We start from the raw sequence: 25801 nt of genomic DNA, 5'->3' as shown, positions 1-25801 counted from the left end.
CAATGCAGAGCTTTGCTGCTCTTTCTGATTTTTTTTCTTTCTTTCTCTTTTCTGGGAAATGTTTCAAGTTGTGGGGTGTTTTTTTAACACCTGTCGCTTCTGGTGTCCTTAACCACCCTGAGATCTATGGATATATGGCGCTATACAAATTTAATAAATAAAATACGATACGACACTTTAAAAAAACAAACCCCTGACTGAAATAACAGCCCATGAGCTGTGCTAGAAATGTCTTGGAGGTTAGACAGAGGTCCTATGTCTTCACCTTGCAGTACTCACAAGTAAAATGTTCAAACACACCCTTGTTCTGATCAAAATTAATTTCTGTCCCTCAACAGAGCAAAATATATTCTATTTGAACTGTAAGATAGTACCCATTTCCACTCACACAATCTTCCTCCACACCAAGAAATGTGCACAGACCGTATACAGACAGTTATGTTAAATTTCTGTTCTTGAACATTTTACAGCAAAAAAAGTTACCTAAAAGCAGACCACAAATGATATGCAAAGAGGACTAGTCATTGCTTGTACTTGATGGGTGGCAAGATGCTTGTATTTTTGTGCATGACCTTCTCAGTCCTATGGTCTCTCTGTTCTCTTTTAACAGTTTTGTCCGCCAGGGTTTCCACTTCTTTTTCTGGAGTTTCTTGCTTGTTGGAATCCTCCTTTTCCTCTTCGTTTGCATCTTGGGAGGTTACGATGGGAGATAATTTCTGAATCGCAACGGATAACTTTTCAGAGGGATCAGATTTTATTTCTCCAGCAGATTGGTGCCGTGTGGTTTCATCTGCAGAAAAGGGGAGACACAAAATTTAAGAGAAAATGTGTTACCTTAGGGAGCGGCAAATCCAGAATTGCTTTAGGACTTCAATAAATACAAAGAGGAGTGTTCAAGTAAGGTTTTGGCACCTGTTTAAAACACTTTTGTATCCAGCCTTGTGGATGCTGGCATAGTTTAGAATTGTTTTTACCTGTATTCGTAATTTTAATATTTCTTGCAAACCACTTATTTTATATAGAGGTTATATATCAGTAAAGGTAAAGGTAAAGGTACCCCTGCCCGTACGGGCCAGTCTTGACAGACTCTAGGGTTGTGCACCCATCTCACTTAAGAGGCCGAGGGCCAGCGCTGTCCGGAGACACTTCCGGGTCACGTGGCCAGCGTGACGAAGCTGCATCTGGCGAGCCAGCGCAGCACACAGAAACGCCATTTACCTTCCCGCCGGTAAGCGGTCCCTATTTATCTACTTGCACCCGGGGGTGCTTTCGAACTGCTAGGTTGGCAGGCGCTGGGATCGAGCAACGGGAGCGCACCCCGCCGCGGGGATTCGAACCGCCGACCTTTCGATCAGCAAGCCCTAGGCGCTGAGGCTTTTACCCACAGCGCCACCCGCGTCCCCTATTATATATCAAGCAGCATGTAATTTGCTCAGGATTCGAGCCCCACGTTGGGTGAAAGATTCCTGCATTACAGCGAACTGGACTAGATGACCCTTGTGGTCCCTTCCAACTTGCTAGTTCTGTGAATCTAAGTGTTGAAAGTTGCAACACACACAGAAGCCACATTTCTCCTCTCAATCCTCCTCCCCATTCACAAAAATAAACACAAACAATTAAGCCAAAACCTAGAAACATACATGTCTGCCATTGCTCTCTCTTGACAAATATTAATTATAAAAACAAGCTGTCGAAACTGACAATAGCAGCCTTCTCCTGGCTAGCTGCAACGAACGTGCTTTGAGGTGTGGCCTTAGGGAAACCAGCACTGAGCGTGCTCAGACTGTTCTCCAAGGCAATCCTACTGGGCCAATACTGAAGCTGCTGCTTAGCCCTGGCGACAAGAGATAGAGAAGAAACCTCCAGCAAACGCATGCCTTTTTCCCCTCCTCAGACACAAATAACGGGGGCCTCTTTCTCAAAGTGATGCTTTGGGATTGTGATGGGCAGAGAACAGCAGGTTGACAGAGCTTTCCTGAATTTGGACAGAAGAGTAAAACGCATGTTGTACAGGGAAGAGTGTGCGGCTCTGAGATTTGTTTGGAGGGCTATGCCTCAGGGAGGCAGCCTCTGCTAGAGATACCTGGACCTGCTTGAGGTTTCTGTGAGTGGTGCAGGTAGTAATATAATAATTTATAATAATTTATTATTTATACTCCACCCATCTGGCTGGGTTTCCCCAGCCACTCTGGGTGGCTTCCAGCAAAACATTAAAATACAACAATTCATCAAACATTAAAAGCTTCCCTAAACAGGTAGAAGTGCAGTGGGCTGAAAGAACAGGAAGGTTGAGATGTGTAGCAAAAACCAGTATTTCTAGTACACCACCAGGGCCGGCCCACCCATGAGGCTCATGGAAGCCGCCATCTTGGGCGGCAGAATCCCATGAACACCTTTGCTCACCAACCGCCAGAGAAGCAAGGAGTAATGGCGGCAGCAGCAGCTTCCAGCGAGATCTCGAGATAGTTCTGCGAGATGTCTCTGGAAGCTACCATCACTGTGCAAGTGGAGCCGAGAGGGTGGGACCTTCCCGTTTTGTCTCTCCACACTACAAACATGTAGCTGTCCATCACTGATGGACTCTCTCCACCTTAATAATCAATCCCTGGGGAGATAAAGCTTCCTCTGTTCTCAGTCCCTCCTTTCTCCCTCTCTTTCCACGGCAAACATAGGCGACCAACCTCTATCCCTGAAACAGCTGGTGGTGAGGGGGAACTGGGCTCAGGAAACAGACATCAAATGGGCTGTGTTTTCTTAGCAAATGCATCAAAGTGATGGCTTCAGTAGCAGAAGACAGACTTCCTCCAACCCCAAAGCAAATAGTGTGTGTGTTTGTGTGTACATATCTTGACTTGGTCTCGGAACTGGAGGACACACCCAAGGAAAATGATGTTTACATTTTCAGTTCATTCCCCCTGCCACCCCACATCAGTTTCTTTCTTTTTTTTCCAAAAAAAAAATTATTAGCTTTCACAATATTATAAACAAACAAACCCACAAGACAAACAAACATAAATCATAGCCTTATTGAAAATTACACTTATTAACTTTGTTAAGTGACTTCCTTGCTTCCCCTTGGTTGAATTTCATTGCATGTCCTTTTAACGGTTTTCCAAATCCCAATTCTTATGAAATTTAACTTAAACATTAACATCCTTAAATCTTCACCTTATGGAATTAAACATATTAATTCGTCACTTAACATAAATAAAATCCTAAGCCAATTAAGTATCTGCAAGTTATTTTCAGTTAATTTAACTTGACAAATTTAACTAGATAATCATTAAATTTATTCCACTCTTCCTCACCCCACATCACTTTCTGGGCTGACAGAGGCTGCTTTGACATCCAGGGAACAATTGCCATAGGCTGAGAGAATTTAGGAACCGGGGGGTGGGGGGTGTTGGGATACTGCCAGGGAGACAGAGGCCATCAGGCAGGCCCCAATCGTCGTCTCCGGACGATCACCGGTCTCCCGTGGAAACAGCATCAGTCAATTAGCGACACGAGCCTTAGAGACATTCCAAGACTCATGCACACTCTTTTCAGCAGTCTCCGCAATGGAAGATTCAGACAGAAGAGCATATTTACAGCTTTATTCAACGTAGGTCAGAACAAAGGAAAAACATGACTGCTTGCATCCGTGTCCAGGAAAACAGCCAGAACAAAAGCTATATACAAAACGGAAACTCCCTGTGAGCAGGAAGTAAACAGGCATGTGACGCACAACAGTCATGCCTGACTTTTTAGGTGGAACGGAAACTATATCCTAACAGGGGGGCTATGCGGGGTCCTTTCCATTTGCGAGGTGCAGCCATAGACACCAGAGCTTGAGAGCACTTGTGATGTGGCAATTGCACGGCCCTCTGCTTTCCGAAATCGCCCACACAGGTGCAACTACTCCCTGGGGGTACCTGAACAGAGAAGCACGGTCACATTATACTTTTTATCATGCTCGCCACACTTTAGGGGAGCAGAAAACTGAGCTGGGTAGAAAGAAGAAGAAGAAGAAGAGTTTGGATTTGATATCCCGCCTTTCACTCCCTTTAAGGAGTCTCAAAGCGGCTAACATTCTCCTTTCCCTTCCTCCCCCACAACAAACACTCTGTGAGGTGAGTGAGGCTGAGAGACTTCAAGGAAGTGTGACTGGCCCAAGGTCACCCAGCAGCTGCAAGTGGAGGAGCGGAGACGCGAACCCAGTTCCCCAGATTAGCAGACTACCGCTCTTAACCACTACACCACACTGGCAACAAAATGCGCAGCAAGGTAACCAAATAGATTCTGTGAAATGTATAGGTCATGCAAATTCAGTAAATGTGCATTGTTTCTATTCTTTTGTATAATCTGTTTTTCAAAGCACCATGCAATTTTGCAATAAATTACATGAAAAGAGTTTTATTTTTCATATTTTTCCCTGCTTCTGCCCATCATGGGAGGCATATATTGCACTGCAGCCCCACCGTACAATAACTGAAAATTCTTATGCAACAAGTCCTCTGGCACTGACTATTTCAAACATATCTTTTTGACCATAAAGGATGGAAACTTGCTGCTGCTTCTTTATTTGGAGTTGGAATTCTTAGGAAGCTGGGTTCAGCTACTAGTATCCCATAACGTGGCCTTTCTGGTTTCCATAACATGCAAACTGCCAAAGAGAGAGAAGGAGACCTCATGATGCTGCTGAACTTGGCAGGTGCTTCCTGGTGTTTTGGTTTTGGTTTGTCTCCCTCTGAAATACCTATTTAAAGACAATTCATTTGGGGGGGGGAGAAAGAACCAAGAACTAGGAGTCCACCTTTTTCTGGCTGAGCACTCTTATGGGCATTTTCCTTCTTCTTCTCTGCGTCGCCTGACTTCATAGTAGGCTTGGGCTTTTGTTTCGCTTTATGTAACCACGGGTCCTGCATCCAGGAGTGGTGCATTGCATCTTCCGGAGTCATGCGCAGGGAAGGTTTCCATCTTGACATGAAACATATGGAGAACATCAGTATGGAGCATGATGCACATGTATTATACACATACAAACCTATGTGCATATGGGGTTTATTACTCACATTATCCTACGTGTGACAGTACACGAAAACACCATACTCATATGGTATGACCTTAAAAGGTAAAGCTCCCCCGACCACTGGGGGGTGGTGCTGTGGGTTAAACCACAGAGCCTAGGACTTGCCGATGAGAAGGTCGGTGGTTCAAATCCCCACGATGGGGTGAGCTTCTGTTGCTTGGTCCCTGCTCCTGACAACCTAGCAGTTCGAAAGCACGTCAAAGTGCAAGGAGATAAATAGGTACGGCTCCGGCGGAAAGGTAAATGGCATTTCCGTGCGCTGCTCTGGTTCGCCAGAAGCGGCTTAGTCATGCTGGCCACATGACCCGGAAGCTGTATGCCGGCTCCCTTGGCCAGTAAAGCGAGATGAGCACCGCAACCCCAGAGTCGGTTATGACTGGACCTAATGGTCAGGGGTCCCTTTACCTTTACCCCCGACTGTTAGGTCCAGTCGCGAACAACTCTGGGGTTGCGGCGCTCATCTCGCTTTATTGGCTGAGGGAGCCTGCGTACAGCTTCCAGAGCAGTGCACGGAAACGCCATTTACCTTCCCGCCAGAGCAGTACCTATTTATCTACTTGCACTTGACGTGCTTTCGAACTGCTAGGTGGACAGGAAGCTGGGACCGAGCAACGGGAGCTCACCCCGTCGCGGGGATTCGAATCACCAACCTTCTGATCGGCAAGCCCTAGGCTCTGTGGTTTAGACCACAGCGCCACCTGCGTCAGTAATTGCATTTTCACAGCAGTTTCATCACTGCACATTACACTCTGCAAATATCTGAGTGTCTAATATATAGGCACTGCACCCCCAAAAGGCAGAGGACCTGTTCTCCTTAGAGCCAGAAAGGAGGCAAAACAAAGAAGGAAGATGAGGGAGATCAGTTTGGGAATGGCAGAATGCATAGGTAAGTTTTTAACAGGCATTAAAATGAGTCAGGTGGGTCCTAGGAGGCAGAGCTTCAAGGGCAAGAGATCTAACTTTAGCCACCTTTGCAGCCAGCCACCAATAACTCCCAAACCACCAAGTGACTGTGGCCTTACACTTCTAAAATCATGTCTTTAATTCTGCCAACTCAGCTCACATGCTGACTGTGATCCCATCTAGTATCACCCTAACTTAGTGGTTTTAAAACTTGTCTATCAACGAACCTCTTCCCTGCATGTCTGCCATGGGGCCCAAGCAAGTTTATGGAAAACATAGATAGGATAACTCTCCATTAGCCCATGGTGTGAACCAGCCACTTGGAACACATCCAATATGTTCTTTAAAGTTGCACATTCTTTGGGGAGATAATGCAGTGGTAGCCAAGCCGCTTTTCAGGAAAGTTCACCAGGACTGATATACTAACTGAGAAACCTCTGACAAACTTCCAAAGAACTCCTGGAGTCCCGTGTGAAATATGCTGCTTCTTTCTGCAAAACATTTTCATTACATACTCTGGCAATATGGGGAATTAGCAAATCAAAATAAACCTTGTTGCGTGGCAAGTCCCCTCCCCCATGTGAAATAAAGACACGGGACACATTATTTAAGGTTAATGGGCATAAAAGGGCCACAAATTTATTGATTACAGAATTGGAAGGTATTGGCCTTAGGCATTGGCTCCTATCGCCTACCCGGCATGGGGACCGGGAAGGGTTGTCCACAAGCCGTGGGGGTCCTGTTGAAGTACGCCAACTAGGATCCCACGGGTGTCACCGCTCGGGGGCGTGCCGGGGGCCCTTACCTCCCTAGGTTTTGGACAAGGCAACGCCCCCCAGAGACCTCTACCGGACTACCCCTTTTTCATTGGGGGAAGGTGATGGCGCTTCCTCCCCCCCTCATTTGCATAACAATGACCCCCGCCAATGCCTAACCGCCAGTACCGAGGAAGTTGTGACGTTTGCTACGAGGTAGGCGAAAAAACCAAAAGGCTGGAAGTGCGCCAAGTTGGAAAAATTCCTACCAGGCCCCTTGCGGCGACCAACCGGAGTCCATAGCAAGGCCATACCTAGCTAAGCCTAAAGGGTGGGTGGGATGGGAAAACCGCTCTTCAGCTGGGCGAGGGGGAAAAGAGGGCGGTCCCCGGGCGTGCTTGGCCTTAAATGGGCTAGGCCACGCCTCCCCGGCCACGCCGATTGGCGGGCAGGGTTGCAGGCACGCCCGGGGATTCCCCTGTTCTCGCGGGGGCAAAAGGCCAGCCCCCGCGAGTGGAGTGTGGGAGGGGTTAGCCCGCAACCCCCTCTCCTCTCTAGCTCGGAAATGGCTCTACCATAACTGAGCTCCAGACATCTAACCAATGCTTAAAGACAGAAAAGCAGGATTTAAGAGTCTATATATGCAATGGGCAAAACAAATGAAAGCTTTCTTACACAAGGCACTTTTTCAGAAAATCCAGAAATGCACCATCATACGTTTTCAATACAGCGCTCAGTTCCCTTGTGTTCGGGTTTCTTATTCTCCCCCTACTATTTGTAAGATTCTTTGGAGAACCGCTGGAATCTTTAAAACAGAAAAGAAAGATTTTAAAACTGTATACACATTTGCACAATATTTAAAGTTTTGGTGCTGGAAGGGTAAATCCACAGAAGATTTAAGCCTGCCCAGATGATATTTATTTAGAACAGGGATGTCCAGCGCTGTAATGTTGGGATGCACCCTATTCAATTGGAAGTGCATTTTGCCATAAAAACCGATTCCTTATTTTTATGGTCAGACTCCATAACAAATGTGGTGCCGTTAGGAGCCAGGAATTCCTAGAAATGAAGCAAATGACCCCAGGTGTAACTTTGCTTAATTCACATGTACAGAAAAATACCTTACAGTGCAGAGCTTACATGAAGCTTTTTGCTCTGTGGGTAAACTTAAAACCCACCTTGATTAGAAGATTTGAAGAACCATCAGAGACCTGGGAAGATTTTGGCAGCATAGACTAACAGTTTGCATCTCTGAGCCAGAAGAGTGCCAATGTTGTTCACAAAACCAGTAATTTTCACTCGCAGAAAAATCTCTCGGAGATTAATGATTCAGTGCTTTAATATTTATGTATTGCAGCCAAAAGCTGCAACAAAAGCCTCAAGGGAATGAATAAATACTTAAAACACATCTCACCTTTCCATCTCTTCAAGGTGGTTTACAATTCAGAATAAAACAATTACATTCAAATCCACAATTTTTTTAAAAAACCCCAACCATCAGTCTAAATGTATTAAAGGTAAAGGTAAAGGTACCCCTGCCCGTACGGGCCAGTCTTGACAGACTCTAGGGTTGTGCGCTCATCTCACTTAAGAGGCTGGGAGCCAGCGCTGTCCGCAGACACTTCCGGGTCACGTGGCCAGCGTGACGAAGCTGCATCTGGCGAGCCAGCGCAGTACACGGAAACGCCGTTTACCTTCCCGCTAGTAAGCGGTCCCTATTTATCTACTTGCACCCGGGGGTGCTTTCGAACTGCTAGGTTGGCAGGCGCTGGGACCGAGCAACAGGAGCGCACCCCGCCGCGGGGATTCGAACCGCTGACCTTTCGATCGGCAAGCCCTAGGCGCTGAGGTTTTACCCACAGCGCCACCCGCGTCCCCTCTAAATGTATTACGACAAAGGAAACCCAGTGCAACAGTAAACTAGCAATAGATACTTTACTATTGCTTTCCAAACCACAAGAGAGTAACTTGGTGCCTAAAGATAAAATAAATTACCGTATTTTCCGCCCCATAGGACGCACCACCCCATAGGATGCACCTAGTTTTTTTGGGGGGGGGGGGAATAAAGAAAAAAATATATTTTCCCCCAGTCGCGGGGCTGGCGCGGGGGAAGCCCAAGCTTCCCCCAACCCCAGCCCCCAGAGCAGCCTGCTATCCGCAAGCCTAGGGAGCCCGGCGTGAAGTCGCGCCGGTCTCCCCAGGCTTGCGGAGAGCTACGCGAAGCCCGGGCGCGCTCTTCAGCGCGCCCCAGGCTTTGAAATGCAGGCAGCTCTGCGCAGCGCTCGGGAGCCTGGTGCGACTTCGCGCCAGGCTCCGGAGGGTTGCGCAGAGCTTCCTGAAGCCTGCATTCGCCCCATAGGATGCACACACATTTCCCCTCCATTTTTGGAGGGGGGAAAGTGCGTCTTATAGGGCGAAAAATACGGTATATTTCTGGGAGGCCTATTCCACAATCCACAAGGCCAACACAGAAATGCTTGATCCCTGTAAAGCGTATGGGATTGCTCGTGCGTAAGCTGCCGCTTCTCCAGGCTAAATTGCCTTGTTAAACCTTTCTGACTGGACAGCCCTTCTCACCGTGGCTGTCTCAGTTGCTAGCAGAATCCGTCAGTGGGCGTTTCTTAAACCTTTTCCAACAAAAAAGTTGTTTGACGCCCAGTCTCCTCCTACTTTCCCTGCACGGAAGTCTTCTGCGCAGGGAGGGCGTGGGTAGCGGAGGACCTGTGCTCTCCCCGCTGGTGTCCAGTGAAGAGTCCTGGAGCCCTCTCGCCGATTCCCCCATCTGCCCCCCTTTATCCCTGGTGTTGCGCTGATTTGCTTCCCCCTCTACTGAGCTGCCTCTCTCCCTGCTGGGCCCTTCTCCAGCATCATCTGAGAGCCTTCTCTTCGCCTCTAGCTCCGATGTCAGTTCCCTGACAATCCCCAAGCGTGATAAGAACAACGAGCACTAAATGAATGTAGACAAGCTGCAATTCTTAATTTTGCACTAGTCTGCACTGCTCTTAATTCCAAGGAAATGAAACCGAAGGCGTGTGCTAGCACCCTTGAAATCTGCGCCACTCAGAGGCTGGGGTGTGTATCTAGAGCAAATAAATGTGCATTGCGACCCCTCTTGCACAAAGCACCATACAATATGAAGGTCTTTCTTCCACAAATGCCCTGTCCACCATAATGATGGGCACTATGCGAGTAAGTCAATAACAGCAAGGGACTTACCAAAGAACGTTCGCCTTCTTGATGCAGTCTGAATGAAATCAGCTGGTGGAAGACCTAGTATCTTTAACACACACACAAAAAGTCAGCCTGAAGAGCACCTCTGTTAAGTATATCACAAATTAATGGTCTTACACCTTTAACATGAAGGACATGTTGATATAATGGCTGAGCTCTTTTTTATTCTACCGCAGTCAGTTGAAAAAAGGGGGAAACTACCACAAACAGTAAAAATAAGTGTTCTGAGGAACTCATCAATGGTTCCAACCTAACTGGTGGTTTCTACCTGTACTGGATCTGATACTCCTCATCACCGTTATCAACGGCTAAAAATGAAAGTTATGCCTGGCACAAAACTGGGAGGGAGAACTAACCTATCAGGAGACAGAAATAAAGTTCAAAACTACCGTATCTTAAAAAACTGGGCTGGAACTAATAAAATCTCTGTACATCTAAATCAATTTAGAAACTGACTTTTATAATCAAATGAGAGTGTATCTGTTAAATGGTACATTTTGAGTTTCATGTTCTTCACAAAGAGTGCTGCCCTCCTTTTTCTGGGTCAACTCTATGGGCCTGTTGCATGCCATAAAGGGGCTTTTAATATTTGGGAGTGAGAGTGTTTAAATCACTTCACACACATAATCTTCTTATAATCCTTGAAGCACCCAACAGGTCTGTGTTATTATCCCACATTTCAATTTCCCGTCACTAGGTGGTATTTTGGTCTTTGTGTTCTGGGTTGTATGAGTTCCTGTGGGGATATTAAACATTTTACAGGCACTCTAATGCCAGTGTAATGCCACTTGTATGCAAGTCATTTCTGAAATGCAACGTTTTATTTCATAATGACATATTTTGTACAGAAAACAACTGTGTGTGTGCATCTTCGGAGACATACGCTAGCTAATTTGTGTTTAAAATGTTTGTGGTAGACATAATTTTTGTCTGACACAGTGAATTCCTCAGACTTTAATAAAGGCGCACGGATAAAATTCACAGGTAATGAAAGAGATGCCTTCGTTTCACGTGAACAAGCATGACTGAAACATGGTGAGATGAGGGTGAGAACCTGTTCAAAAGGCATGGATCAAACAGAAAGGAGAAGTACCATTACATGTAAAGGATGTGTATGCCTGGAAGGACATTCATGACTTGATGCATGGAAGGCAGGTTGAGAGTATGGGGGGGGGGGGATTGTTGGAGAGGGTATGAACCGTGACCACACTTCCATGGGGTTGTGTCTCTGGAAGAGTAAACCTCTGCATGCTATCTGATTCGCAGTTGGAGGACCCATTCTCCCACCCCCTGGCTTTTTGCAGGAAACCCCAAGAGCATCTCTCACAGATGGCTGTCCAACCACCAAAGACCTCCATTTAGGGAGACTGCAGCACCTCTCAAGATAATTGTTCCCATTGCCAAATGCTGTTACCTTTAAGAAGTTTCTCCTGAGAGTCAACTGAGATCTACCCTCCTGTACCTTAAGTCCACTAGACCTAATCTTGCCTTCTGGAGTAGCAGGCGACAGGTCCTTGCTGTTTTCCATGTAAAACCCTTTCAAATATCTGAAGAATGCTATCACCTCAGCCTTGTCTTCTCCAGGAGAAATCAGCCCAACCTTCCATATTTGTTGTCCTGCTCTGAACACTCCCAGCATCTACATATCTTTCTAAAAGTGCACAGTTTTCCAGATGAAGCCGAACTAGTAAGGAATAAAGTGGAACTTGATTTGACAAATCTTAGAGGAGTTTCAAGAACTACTTGCGATGTTGCAAGAAAGAAAGAAATCCCCTTTGTGAGCATGCATAAGTTCCTGTGTATAGCTAAACTTGTTCTTTAGAGCCTGGGTTGTTCCTGCACACCTGCTAATATTAAAATCAGAAGTTACCTCCATAATGCATGCAAGCTGCTCCACTTCATTCTCCCCAGGAAAAAGTGGGTACCCTGTGTAGAGTTCAGCCATAATGCACCCTAAGCTCCACATGTCAATAGGGGTTGCATAGGGGTGACCAAGAATCACTTCTGGGGAACGATAAAATCGACTCTGGACATACGTATACACTGGAATAAAAAGGCAGGGGGGGAAACATTGGACATGTAAATTATCTCCTCTTCCATTGCCACCGATCCTCACCTCGATGCAAGTTCCTGAGCTCCTTATCTTAACTCCCATCATTTGGTCTTGACCAGAGGTCAAGACCAGAGGTTTCCAACCAATTTGAGTCCATGGCTCCCTTGACCAACTACATTCTTTCTGCAGTCTATTCATTTATATATACGTTTCTAGAAGACAGTGTGTTGAACTATCAATATAGCAAAAGTTGATATTCTAGCTCACAGGTTTTCAACCTTTTTGGGTCCACGGCTCGCTTGACCAACTACATTCTTTCTGCGGCACCCCTGTGCGGCTCAGGAGCCTCTTGACTGCAGAGCTGGCAGCCTCTCACCCCTTTTTGAACACCCTCCCTTGTGGAGTGTTCCCTCAGCCTCCTCTCCCCTCTCTCTGGGAGTCCACTGAGCAGCAGCAGCCACCAACCCTGGTCTCTGAGCTGCCCCATCCACCCCAAGAGAGGTACCTCCTCACGACGCCCCCCAGGAGTTTGGGAAGAGGATGGCCCCAGCCTCAGGGGCCCAACAGAGACTGGCCAAAGGTGAACATGAGGCCAGCATCTTACTCACCTGGGGAGGCAGCCGTGGGCACTGCCTGGCCTGCATGGTGGAAAAACTCCCCTTCAGCACTGGGAAATCTGCTCCGCTTCCCAGTGGGGAGGAGTTGCGGTGGACCACATGGCCACCCACTCCCCTCCGGGGGCGGGGGACAAAGTCCCGCGTCCCCCGGAGGTTCCCAGCCATGTCATTTGTCTGCCAGCCAATTTGCTGGCGGGGGGGCATGGCCAGGCCACATTTGAACTGAGGCATGAGCCGGATTGGAGAGCGCGTGAAGGATTGGTTGCAGGTGTGAGGGTATTTGGTGGCAAGACTTGGGCTCATGTGGCGCTTAGGCATTGGTTTGAAGAAGAGTTTGGATTTGATATCCCTCTTTATCACTACCCGAAGGAGTCTCAAAGCGGCTAACAATCTCCTTTCCCTTCCTCCACAACAAACACTCTGTGAGGTGAGTGAGGCTGAGAGACTTCAGAGAAGTGTGACTAGCCCAAGGTCACTCAGCAGCTGCATGTGGAGGAGCGGAGATGCAAACCCGGTTCTCCAGATTACGAGTCCACCACTCTTAACCACTACACCACACTGGCTCTGGGGGAGGCGAGGTGTGGCCATCACCTGCCCCTCCAAGCTTAAGGGTATTCCGTTAAAGGAATCCGGGGATGTGGATCTGTCCAAAGTCCGGGGCTGGGCTAGGGCCATGCTACGACCCCGTCGGGAACTGAGGGGGAGCTCAAGTTTGTTTGCATCGACGGGGCTCCCCCTACAGGTGATTGACCCTTACTCGCCTCCCTGCGTGACGGGCAGGAGTCAGATATAGTCGGGTCAATTCCAATGCCTAAGCCAATACCACTCACATTCTGTAACCAATAAAGTTGTGGCCTAAATTTGCCCAATAACATTAACCTAATATCTGTGTCCTTGTGTCTTATTCATCAACGAGGGGGTGGTCTCAGGGTCTTGAAACGCAACTCAGCTCCCAGGCAGGCTCTGCACACAGTAAGCACAAGAAAGGCTAGCGGAACACCTGCTTGCCAGGTATCCCACTAATTTGTCCATTCCCAACTGCAAGGACTGGAGGACTGACTGGCTGGAGGACTGGCTGGCACTGGAGGAGTGGCCCTCTCCCACTGGCTTGCTTGCTTACTCGAGAGCCAGTGTGGTGTAGTGGTTAAGAGTGGTGGACTCGTAATCTGGTGAACCTGGTTCGATTCCCTGCTCCTCCACATGCAGCTGCTGGGTGACCTTGGGCCAGTCACACTTCTCTGAAGTCTCTCAGCCTCACTCACCTCCCAGAGTGTTTGTTGTGGGGGAGGAAGGGAAAGGAGATTGTTAGCCGCTTTGAGACTCCTTCGGGTAGCGATAAAGCGGGATATCAAATCCAAACTCTTCTTCTTCTTCTTCTTCTTCTTCTACTACTACTACTACTACTACTACTCCAAGGCCACCTCCACTCCTGGCACTCTCCACCCCCCGGGCAGCCCCACAGGCACCATTCAGCTGAGGCGCTTGTAGCCAGGGCTGCTGCAACAGCCATGCAAGCCAATGGGGGGCAGAGATGTGAAAGGGCATCAGAGGAGGGAGGGAAGGAAAGAGGGACAGAGGCCAGTGTTGATTTCCCTTTTTACTTCGAAAAACGATTTTAAAAAATCATTGTGCCTTTGTTTCTTACTCCCTTGTGAGCTGCCCCAGGATTATAAATTTATACTGAAGATGTGGAGTTTGAAGTACATAAGTAAAACAATCAAAAATTAAGAAATCTAATAAAGAAAATTACATCTACTTGACTTTTCTGCAAACCTCTTTGGTGTTCATAGCAGCTTGATCCAAAGTCGATAACTTTAAATGAAACCTGCCCAGGTTGGGGTTGGTTTATTAATATGTTCTCCTAAAATGGGGGGAAGCGAAGAAGGGGGAGAGAAAATATCAACACACATCTATCAGGTTAGCAGACTAACGGCAAAAACATTTTTACAGGGGGAAAACAACCAGACTGCAAATATAGTGGTACCTCGGGTTACAGACGCTTCAGGTTACAGACTCCGCTAACCCAGAAATAGTACCTCAGGTTAAGAACTTTGCTTCAGGATGAGAACGGAAATCACGCGGCAGCAGTGGGAGCCCCATTAGTTAAAGTGGTGCTTCAGGTTAAGAACAGTTTCAGGTTAAGAACGGACCTCCAGAATGAATTAAGTTCTTAACCCAGGGTACCACTGTATATGGTGGTGTCTGGTGAGAAATCCCAGCATCTTTGACCTCCTCTTTTAGGTGTGACTTATTTTGTGGATGGAGTGTTCAGACAGGAACGCAAAGGTCATTCATTTGCTGATCTATCAGCAAGAACTCAAACAATGCTTATAAATTATAGGTTGCCATTTTGCTCACATGGCTACATTCTGAAGAAGTACTGACCATTCCCTAGCACATGGGTAGGCAAACAAAGGCCCGGGGACTGGATCCGGCCCAATTGCCTTCGAAATCCGGCCCGCGGATGGTCCGGAAATCAGCGTGTCTTTACATGAGTAGAATGTGTCCTTTTATTTAGAATGCATCTCTGGGTTATTTGTGGGGCATAGGAATTCATTCATATATATTTTTCAAAATATAGTCCGGCCCCCCACAAGGTCTGAGGGACAGTGGACCGGCCCCCTGCTGAAAAAGTTTGCTGACCCCTGCCCTGGCACCTTTGAATGCTTAGCTCAGAAGGGCAGAGACCAGGTCAGAAAAGGGTAGGTTAGTCAGCCATACTGAGAACATGCCTCCCTGTTCCATACGAGCGATGAAAATTAGCCCCAGAAAGGGAATCAGCTGCTGCATAACTGTAGAGGGGGCACATAAACCCGCTGGGCCAATCTGGGAAGGAATTAGAAAAGCCTTCCCTGATGGGGGTCATTTCCACCAACTTCAGCTCTCAGTTCTCTAACATTGAGCATATAGAACCCTGCATGAACAAATATACATTTTTTTTTAATACACCGAATGGCACATTTAAGCCAGGCTAAGGGTGGCAGCAGACCAATTACAAGGGAAAGTGTTTTTATTATAGACAGTGTCTCATAGAAAACAGGCCTTCATTAGGAGCCTGTACTAGAGGAAACTGAAATAAACATCATATCTCTAACATAAGCTAATGCTTTGGTGTATATATTTGGTCATATGACACTCAGTGATTTGGAAAATTCACTGAATGGTTAAAGCTTTCCAAACATCACTGCTGCATCAACATAAAACAGCTATTGTGATGTTGAACGCTTAACCATATGAGAGTCATCTATACCTCAGGATTTCATCACTTCCTTTTACTTTCAATGAGGTCTAGTCAAGCTAGGTATAAGGTAAAGGGACCCCTGACCATTAGGTCCAGTCGTGACCGACTCTGGGGTTGCGGCGCTCATCTTGCTTTATTGGCTGAGGGAGCCGGCGTACAGCTTCCGGGTCATGTGGCCAGCATGACTAAGCCGCTTCTGGCAAACCAGAGCAGCGCACGGAAACACCGTTTACCTTCCCGCCGGAGCGGTACCTATTTATCTACTTGCACTTTGACGTGCTTTCAAACTGCTAGGTTGGCAGGAGCAGGGACCGAGCAACGGGAGCTCACCCCGTCACGGGGATTCGAACCACTGACCTTCTGATCAGCAAGTCCTAGGCACTGTGGTTTAACCCACAGCGCCACCCGCGTCCCTTGGGTAGACCCGCGTCCACCCAATGAGATCTAGTCAAGCTAGACATAACATTAAATAGTGACAATGGGAGTTTTCCTTCCAATGCAAATAGCAGTTTCAGAGGAGCATTTTTTTTAATTTTTTTTTGCCAGGATAGAAATCAAGAAGATAAAGGCACCTACTATTTGCAATTTTTTTTAAAAAAAAGTCCATGTTAAATGCAAATACACACATAATGTCCCATCTTGTTAGGACCTAACTGACCCCATTCATTGAAATGAACTCATTACACAGAAATACACACACACACACACACACACGGGGGGGGGGGGGGGGCGGATACTGAAATGCCACAGACTTAACCTCCATTTTGCAGTAGAATACACAGAATATGAAACAACACAGTTTGGGGGGGGGGGATGTTTACATATTTTTCTACTCCTTGGTGTAAATAACAATCCATAATGTGCATGAGAGTTAAAAATTGGCCACTGACAAGGGGCCCAGAAGATCTCAAGTGAGGGAGAGAAAAATAATGTTATGCAATTTTGGAAACAATAATCTTTAGTCTTGTCTAAAGACTTGGACTAGAGGTACGCGGGTGGTGCTGTGGTTTAAACCACTGTGCCGCTTGGACTTGCTGTTCGGAAGGTCAGCGGTTCAAATCCCCACGACGGGGTGAGCTCTCATTGCTCAGTCACCAGCTCCTGCCAACCTAGCAGTTCGAAAGCACACAGTGCAAGTAGATAAATAGGTATAGCTGTGGCGGGAAGGTAACCGGCGTTTCCGTGCGCTGCTCTGGTTTTGCCAGAAGCGGCTTAGTCATGCTGGCCACGTGACCCAGAAAAACCGTCTGCAGAAGCAGACAAACGCTGGCTCCCTCCACCTGTAAAGCGAGATGAGTGCCGCAACGCCAGAGTCAGTCGCGACTGGACTTAACTGTCAGGGGTCCCTTTAAAGACTTGGACTATGCTTCATTACACAAAATCTGCAATGATATATAAAAATGGCTGTACTTACAGGCTTTAGATCACAGTGAATAATCTTTTCTGTGTACAACAACTGTAAGCATCTTAATATACACAGGGTGAATCTACGAATCAAACCCAGTGTAAAACCTTGGAAATTATTTTTCTTGATTAGTTCATACAAATTTATACTGTGGGATGAGAGGAAAAAAACATTTACACATTATACTGTGAACAATTTTAAATGGCAGGAAATATATATTCCTTTATTCTACTTCTGACTGAAAGGATAAAATCTGAACACAAGGCACTTAAAGTCCAAGACCACGTCAGAATATTTACATCCTTCAGAGCAAAAGTATGGCTATCTAGTTACCTCATAAAAGTTTCAGCATCTCTAATGGCAGCTGCTGAGCACTGTGTTATCAATGAAGCTAATGATGAATGGAGTAAAAGCTGAATTGGGCAATTACCATGCACCAAAGCTGCTCTAATGCCTGGATAGGTCCCCTTAATGACTTCTGATTTTTATATAATTTATTTATTAAATTTTCACCCGGATCTTCCTTCCAAAGGAGCCCATGGCTGTAAATACCGTATTTTTCGCCCTATAGGAGGCACTTTTCCCCCTCCAAAAATGAAGGGGAAATGTGTGTGCGTCCTATGGGGCGAATGCAGGCTTTTGCTGAAGCCTGGAGAGCGAGACGGGTCGGTGCGCACTGACTCTTCTCGCTCTCCAGGCTCCAGGAAGCTATCCGCAAGCCTTGCAAGCCCGGCGGGAGTTCCCGCGAGCTCGCAAGGCTTGTGGGCGGCAGCCTGCAGCCCAAAGCACGGAGCGCCCTCCGCCTTCCCGCTGTTCCCCGACCTGGTTTGGAGGCTGCCAGCCCCACAAGCTCGGGGGACAGATATCCGCAAGCCTGGGGAGACCGGCGGTACTTCCCGCCGGGCTCCCTAGGCTTGCGGATAGCAGCCTGTTCTGGGGGCTGGGGTCAGGGGAAGCTCGGGCATCCCCCGCCCCAGCCCTGCGCCTGGGGGGGGAATAAATTTTTTCCCCTTTATTTCCCCCCCAAAAAACTAGGTGCGTCCTATGGGCTGGTGTGTCCTATAGGGTGAAAAATACGGTACTTTGAAAGTTTCATCAAAAAAGATCACTTCCAAGTGGTACAACACTGGAACACCATAAATATCTTCCCGGTAGGAAATTAGTTCTACCATACCAAAGCAAACCGTACCAGGACAGCTTGAGTTCTCAGATGACAGAAAACCACCATCTTTCATTATGGTTATTCAAAAGAATAGAACCGTAGACATGTGGAAATGGGAGAGACCCCAAAGGTATCTAGTGAAATGCAAGAATCTCGACAAAAGCACCTATGTCAGATGGCCATCGAACCCCTACTTAAAAACCTCCAGTTTCAACTTCAAAGCATTCTCTTGTGTGTATTCATTTTAAAGATATAAAAGTTGGAGTTTCTAAATATTTTAAGTGCTCATAATACATGCATTCCAGTCTACACAAAAAGAAGAGGGACAGGGGGAAAATTAGATTGTTTTTTAGACTGAAAATAAATTTTGCATGATTTACCAGGAGCGACTGGAAATGCCAAAGATGGTGAGAACCTGTTTCAGCGACGGGATATGTCTCAGGCCAGGCCTGCTCAGAAGTTAGTGAGGCCCTAGCCCCAGCCTACCAAAAACACTGAGACCAGGCTGAACTCTGGGCATCTACAGTGGCTTTCTCTCAAAAGTACCCCCCAAAGTGTATTGCCTGGGGAAAGTGTGATGTTGTTGTTGTTTAGTCGTTTAGTAGTGTCCAACTTTTCGTGACCCCATGGACCAGAGCACGCCAGGCACTCCTGTCTTCCACTGCCTCCCGCAGTTTGGTCAAACTCATGCTGGTAGCTTTGAGAACACTATCCAACCATCTCATCCTCTGTCGTCCCCTTCTCCTTGTGCCCTCCATCTTTCCCAACATCAGGGTCTTTTCCAGGGAGTCTTCTCTTCTCATGAGGTGGCCAAAGTATTGGAGTCTCAGCTTCAGGATCTGTCCTTCCAGTGAGCACTCAGGGCTCAGAATGGATCAGTTTGATCTTCTTGCAGTCCATGGGACTCTCAAGAGTCTCCTCCAGCACCATAATTCAAAAGCATCAATTCTCAGGCGATCAGCCTTCTTTATGGCCCAGCTCTCACTTCCATACATCACTACTGGGAAAACCATAGCTTTAACTATATGGACCTTTGTTGGCAAGGTGATGTCTCTGCTTTTTTAAGATGCTGTCTAGGTTTGTCATTGCTTTTCTCCCAAGAAGCAGGCGTCTTTTAATTTCATGGCTGTAGGAATCCTCAATTAAAGCCAAAGGCACTGCACTATTATGAATCTTGCTAATAACTGGGACTCACATTTGGGCCTATTCCCCATGGAACCCATGGATCAAGGGGCATCCAATGGACTACTCCCTCAGGATGGGCACAATGAACAATGCTTGAATGCTCAGGCTCCATATAAGGCAGTTCCATACGTTCAAAAATTATAAGTGGATCCGCAATATGCAACTCGATACAGAGCAATGACCAGATCTCCATTATACTGCTGAAAGAGATGTCTATGCTTGTGGAATGGAAGTGTGAATACTTAATGATTGCTTCCCCTCCCATGTCCCCAATTTGGGCATAAATATACACAACAGTTTACATAATTGTTATTATAGAGAAGGAAAAATTGTCTTACCCTAACAGTTCAAAGGAAATGCAGAAATGATTACGGAAGTAAAAATATTCTTTCATGTGGACGACATTGTGAGCATTGTCTTCATCCTTTTGCCGTAGAGCATTGAGGATGCTGACTTCTACCAAGGCTTGATTATGAAATCTAAGTGCGACAGAAGGGTTTTGGTTTTCATCTTTTTATACAAGCTGATGCCAGAAACTAGATCATTCCCGTGTGTTGCTGAAAATAGCACTTAAGGCAAATTACTCTTAGCACAGGAACACTACACAAAATGCAAAGCTGAATGTGACGTTTCTATACTTGTCTGATCACAGGAGGGCTTGTCCCATGTGCACTATGCGTATTCCTCATCATGTGTTTAGTGTGAAGTCCAGAGGTGGCTTCTAACCATGTCAAGCAGTTAGAAACCTCCCCAAGATCTTCACACCAAAACCAGCCCTCAAAACAACTTACAATTTTGAAAACCTGAATATGAATTTTGTTTGTTTAGTCAGAAAGCTGTAACATTCTTCAATTTCTTTTTAGCTGAAAAAATTGTACGGGTTTTCTGGCTAAACACTGATTAAAACCACTCCCATCTTTTGCTAAAATAAATCAAATCACAATTAAATTTAAAAAAAAATATTTCTATTCAACTAACATCTAACATTGTGGTATCTTGATAAAGTTTATAAAACTTTTGACATACCGTACCTCTTTTTGTTCCTTATTATCTTCACTGCTACTTTTTCACCTGTCTTGTGGTCCAAACACTTCACAACATGCCCAAACGATCCTTTCCCAATAACAGCCAGTATTTCATATCTGTATGCGATATGATCACTTAGAACCTATACAAGGTGACAAAAAGTGGAAAGCAAAAGTAGTACGTGCCCTTGTATCTCTGGTGCTAAAAGGACCTAGGGTCCTAGCAGATCACAAGCTGAACATGAATCAACAGTGCAATGCAGCAGCGAATGCTATTCTAGGCTGCATCAACAGATGTCTAGTGTTCAGATCAAGGGAAGAAATAGTACCTCTATCTTCTGCCACACCTGGAATTCTGTGTCAAGTTTTTGGCACCAGAATTTCAGAAGGATATTGACAAGCTGGAATGTGTGCAGAGGAGGTCTGGAACCCAAGCTGGTTGAGGGAACTGGGTATGTTTAGCCTGGATAAGAGGAGGTTGAGAGGAGATGTGATAAAGGTAAAGGTACCCCTGCCCGTACGGGCCAGTCTTGACAGACTCTAGGGTTGTGCGCCCATCTCACTCAAGAGGCTGGGGGGCAGCGCTGTCCGCAGACACTTCTGGGTCACGTGGCCAGCGTGACATCGCTGCTCTGGCGAGCCAGAGCCGCACACGGAAACGCCGTTTACCTTCCCACTAGTAAGCGGTCCCTATTTATCTACTTGCACCCGGGGGTGCTTTCGAACTGCTAGGTTGGCAGGCGCTGGGACCGAACAACGGGAGCGCACCCCGCCGCGGGGATTCGAACCACCGACCTTTCGATCGGCAAGCCCTAGGCGCTGAGGCTTTTACCCACAGCGCCACCCGCATCCCTATTTTAAATGTGATAGTCATCTTCTAATATCTCAAGAGCTGTCACATGGAAGATGGAGCGAGCTTGTTTTCTCTTGCTCTGGTGGGTAGGACTAGAACCAATGGCTTCAAGTTAAACAAAGTAAATTCCGACAAAACATCAGAAAGAATTTTCTGACGGTAAGAGCTGTTTGACAGTGGAACAGCCCCCCTTGGGAGCTGGTGGACTCTCCTTCCTTGAAAATTTTTAAGCAGAGGTTGGATGGCCATCTGTCATGGATACTTTAGCTGAGATTCCTGCATTGCAGAGGGTTGGACTAGATGACTCTCGGGGTCCCTTCAAACTCTACAGTTCTGTGATTCAGTGACTCCATGAACAAAACACAAGTACATGTTCCATGCACTCATCACCCAGTGACATGTGGGTAGATGGAACGCAGGGATTACAATAAAGACTCTGGCTCAGATTAAAATCTCCTCATTTTAGATCAAAATCCAAGCTGAAGAAGAATATAGGGCTGTAAATGCTCATCTCATATTTGAGGTGAGCATTTGTTGTTGTTGTTTAGTCGTTTAGTCGTGTCCGACTCTTCGTGACCCCATGGACCAGAGCACGCCAGGCACTCGTTTCTTCCACTGCTTCCCGCAGTTTGGTCAAACTCATGCTGGTAGCTTCGAGAACACTATCCGACCATCTCATCCTCTGTCGTCCCCTTCCCCTTGTTTCCCAACATCTTTCCCAACATCAGGGTCTTTTCCAGGGAGTCTTCTCTTCTCCTGAGGTGGCCAAAGTATTGGAGCCTCAGCTTCAGGACCTGTCCTTCCAGTGAGCACTCAGAGCTGATTTCCTTAAGAATGGAGAGGTCTGATCTTCTTCAAGTCCATGGGACTCTCAAGAGTCTCCTCCAGCACCATAATTCAAAAGCACCAATTCTCAGGCGATCAGCCTTCTTTATGGTCCAGCTCTCACTTCCATACATCACTACTGGGAAAACCATAGCTTTAACTATATGGACCTTTGTTGGCAAGGTGAGAGGTGAGCATTATGAGTCCCCAATATTCATATTCCTGAGCCAGGATTTATTAAATGCAATGAGAAAATTACTCTTCACTTCCTCTCATTGGACAGCTCTTACACAAGATGAGCACCAATAGTTCTGCATTGTTTCCACAGTCACGGATGCCAAAGCAATACTGCACTTTCAGCCTCTTACCTTTTTGTAGGAGCCATGATCATCATCATAGGAACTGTTGTTCTCTGCATCAGGATAGGCTTCAATCTTTTTAGCTCCCAGTCCAAGAAACCACAGCTCTCTATATTCCTTAATCTCCCGCTGCTCATACGTTGTTAGCTGGTTTTTAAAATGTTTCAAGGCTTCTGATTTGGAGACAAAAATCAAACATTGGATATTGTGTTCATTTATTGCACCTATAAATTCTGCCAAGGAACCCAAAGCAGCTCACGATTTAAATACTAAAGCAAACAAATTGTACAAAATATTGATGGACCAACTTCAAGAGCTGATGGCAGTATCTTCCTGGCCTATAAATAACTTAACCATCATGTAATAAATAACTCATTTCCTCATTCTCCCCATCTCTCAGAATATGCTGTTTAAAGCAGTTCCCCAAAAATGCTGGCTATGGCTGCTGGGAGGTGCAGAATAAAAACATATGGAGAGCACCGGGTTAGAGGAGGCTAGTTTAGTTTTAGTGTCCCTGCATCAGTGAGCTCAGTAAAGGGTAAAGGGACCCCTGACCATTAGGTCCAGTCGTGACTGACTCTGGGGTTGCAGCACTCATCTCGCTTTATTGGCCGAGGGAGCCAGCGTACAGCTTCCGGGTCATGTGGCCAGCATGACTAAGCCGCTTCTGGTGAACCAGAACAGCGCATGGAAACGCTGTTTACCTTCCCGCTGGAGCGGTACCTATTTATCTACTTGCACTGGCGTGCTTTCGAACTGCTAGGTTGGCAGGAGCAGGGACCGAGCAACGGGAGCTCACCCCGTCGCGGGGATTCAAACCGCCGACCTTCTGATCGGCAAGTCCTAGGCTCTGTGGTTTAACCCCAAGCGCCACCCGCTATTATTATTATCCCTGTAGTGCAAATTGGAGTGGGAAAACTGAAAGGCTGGCCTGAGATCTGCAAGTAAGTTCACAGTTGGGATGTGGTTTGAACCAGGGTTCCCCCCACCCCATTTTATAGCTTATATATTTACCCACTCCAAGTCTCATTCAAGCAAGGTTATGCTTAAAATTCTACAAGGCAGGCTTAAGCAGTATGGAGACCAAGAACTCCCAGAAGTGCAGGCTGGATTTCGAAGGGGCAGAGGAACCAGAGACCAAATTGCAAACATGTGCTGGATTATGGAAAAAGCTAGAGAGTTCCAGAAAGACATCTACTTCTGCTTCATTGACTATGCAAAAGCCTCTGACTGTGTCGACCACAGCAAACTATGGCAAGTTCTTAAAGAAATGGGAGTGCCTGATCACCTCATCTGTCTCCTGAGAAATCTCTATGTGGGACAAGAAGCTACAGTTACATCTGGGTATGGAACAACTGATTGGTTCAAAATTGGGAAAGGAGTACGACAAGGCTGTATATTGTTCCCCTGTTTATTTAACTTATATGCAGAATTCATCATGCGAAAGGCTGGGCTGGATGAATCCCAAGCCAGAATTAAGATTGCCTGAAGAAATATCAACAACCTCAGATGTGCAGATGACACAACCTTGATGGCAGAAAGTGAGGAGGAATTAAAGAACCTTTCAATGAGGGTGAAAGAGGAGAGCGCAAAATATGGTCTGAAGCTCAACATCAAAAATAGTAAGATCATGGCCACTGGTCCCATCACCTCCTGGCAAATAGAAGGGGAAGAAATGGAGGCAGTGAGAGATTTTACTTTCTTGGGCTCCATGATGATTGCAGATGGTGACAGCAGTCACAAAATTAAAAGACGCCTGCTTCTTGGGAGAAAAGCAATGACAAACCTAGACAGCATCTTAAAAAGCAGAGACATCACCTTGCCAACAAAGGTCCGTATAGTTAAAGCTATGGTTTTCCCAGTAGTGATGTATGGAAGTGAGAGCTGCACCATAAAGAAGGCTGATGGCTGAAGAATTGATGCTTTTGAATTCTGGTGCTGGAGGAGACTCTTGAGAGTCCCATGGACTGCAAGAAGATCAAACGTATCCATTCTTAAGGAAATCAGCCCTGAGTGCTCACTGGAAGAATAGATCGTGAAGCTGAGGCTCCAATACTTTGGCCACCTCGTGAGAAGAGAAGACTCCCTGGAAAAGACCCTGATGTTGGGAAAGATTGAGGGCACAAGAAGAAAGGGGACGACAGAGGATGAGATGGTTGGACAGTGTTCTCGAAGCTACCAGCATGAGTTTGACCAAACTGCGGGAGGCAGTGGAAGACAGGAGTGCCTGGCGTTCTCTGGTCCATGGGGTCACGAAGATTCGAACACGACTAAGTGACTAAACAACAACAATTTACCCACTCCAAGTCGCATTCAAGCATTTGTCTCAATTTTGTCCATCAATTTGCTTCTGTTAAAAAAAAATGAGCAATCAAAATTTGTACCTGCTGAAGTCAGAGGCAGCTTTAGATTGTGGCCTTTTTCTGTTTCTGTCTTGCTGGACAGAACTATAGCACTGTTTTCACGAGGAGCTGAAGGAAATGATTGGCCTGGGGCTCTGTTTTCCTGCTAAAGAGTAATACGGTGCTTTGTAAAATACTTGCCTTAAGTCCATACATCTCAGCCCCTTTTTCTCAGTCCATCTCTACAGTAAAATAATTTCAAATGAGTAATTCTCGTCTGATTAAAACAACAACAGAGGCCATCTTTAGACAGCTGTAATGAAGGCAATGAAGAGCCTTCTGCATCCTTAGGCATATAGGCACATATGTATGGACAGGAACTGGTATTTCTCTGCTGGGGGGGGTCAGATTTTCCCCACCTTCAGTGAAAAGGATAGAACAAAAGGGCTCAATGTTCCATGCAGAAACCTGGTTGTGTGTTCAGACCAAGAGACATCCCCCTCCCTAGATAAACACACATTTGACTCAAATTTTAGATTTGGTTTTTGGCAGAATTTAGGCCACAACTTTATTGATTACAGAAATGAGTGGTTGCATAGGCTCTGGTTCGACTAGCTCTCTGCACCCTTGCAGGTAGCGCTGACCCAGAGCTCTATCATAGGTCAGCCAAAGGCGAACACCTGAAGTGGGTGAAAAGCCGGGAACAGACTATGTTTACTCCCCAGATGCTCCCCTGGACTCAGGCATGGACACAACCCCTTCTCGGGGGTTGAC

General features: G+C 46.5%; 1 protein-coding gene across 1 annotated transcript in view; it reads right to left on the bottom strand.

Annotated features, from left to right (window-relative positions):
• Positions 1–436: 436 nt before the first annotated feature.
• The window catches only part of DYRK4 (dual specificity tyrosine phosphorylation regulated kinase 4), a 45266-nt gene continuing 19901 nt past the window's right edge, over positions 437–25801 (bottom strand). The window contains exons 7-17 of the mRNA XM_077930737.1: positions 25070–25193; positions 22695–22858; positions 20655–20791; positions 19962–20102; positions 17286–17424; positions 14404–14491; positions 11831–12003; positions 9946–10006; positions 7405–7534; positions 4796–4959; positions 437–790 (exon numbers count right to left, since the gene is read on the bottom strand). Of these exons, the coding sequence (XP_077786863.1) occupies positions 522–790; positions 4796–4959; positions 7405–7534; positions 9946–10006; positions 11831–12003; positions 14404–14491; positions 17286–17424; positions 19962–20102; positions 20655–20791; positions 22695–22858; positions 25070–25193 (1590 nt within the window). The 3' untranslated portion in view covers positions 437–521. The remainder of the gene's footprint in view (positions 791–4795; positions 4960–7404; positions 7535–9945; positions 10007–11830; positions 12004–14403; positions 14492–17285; positions 17425–19961; positions 20103–20654; positions 20792–22694; positions 22859–25069; positions 25194–25801) is intronic.

This window comes from Podarcis muralis, chromosome 6, assembly GCF_964188315.1.
Source record: "Podarcis muralis chromosome 6, rPodMur119.hap1.1, whole genome shotgun sequence".
Lineage (NCBI taxonomy): Eukaryota > Metazoa > Chordata > Lepidosauria > Squamata > Lacertidae > Podarcis > Podarcis muralis.
The sequence above is the reverse complement of the archived record's forward strand: the minus strand, read 5'-3'. Positions and strand labels throughout refer to the sequence as shown.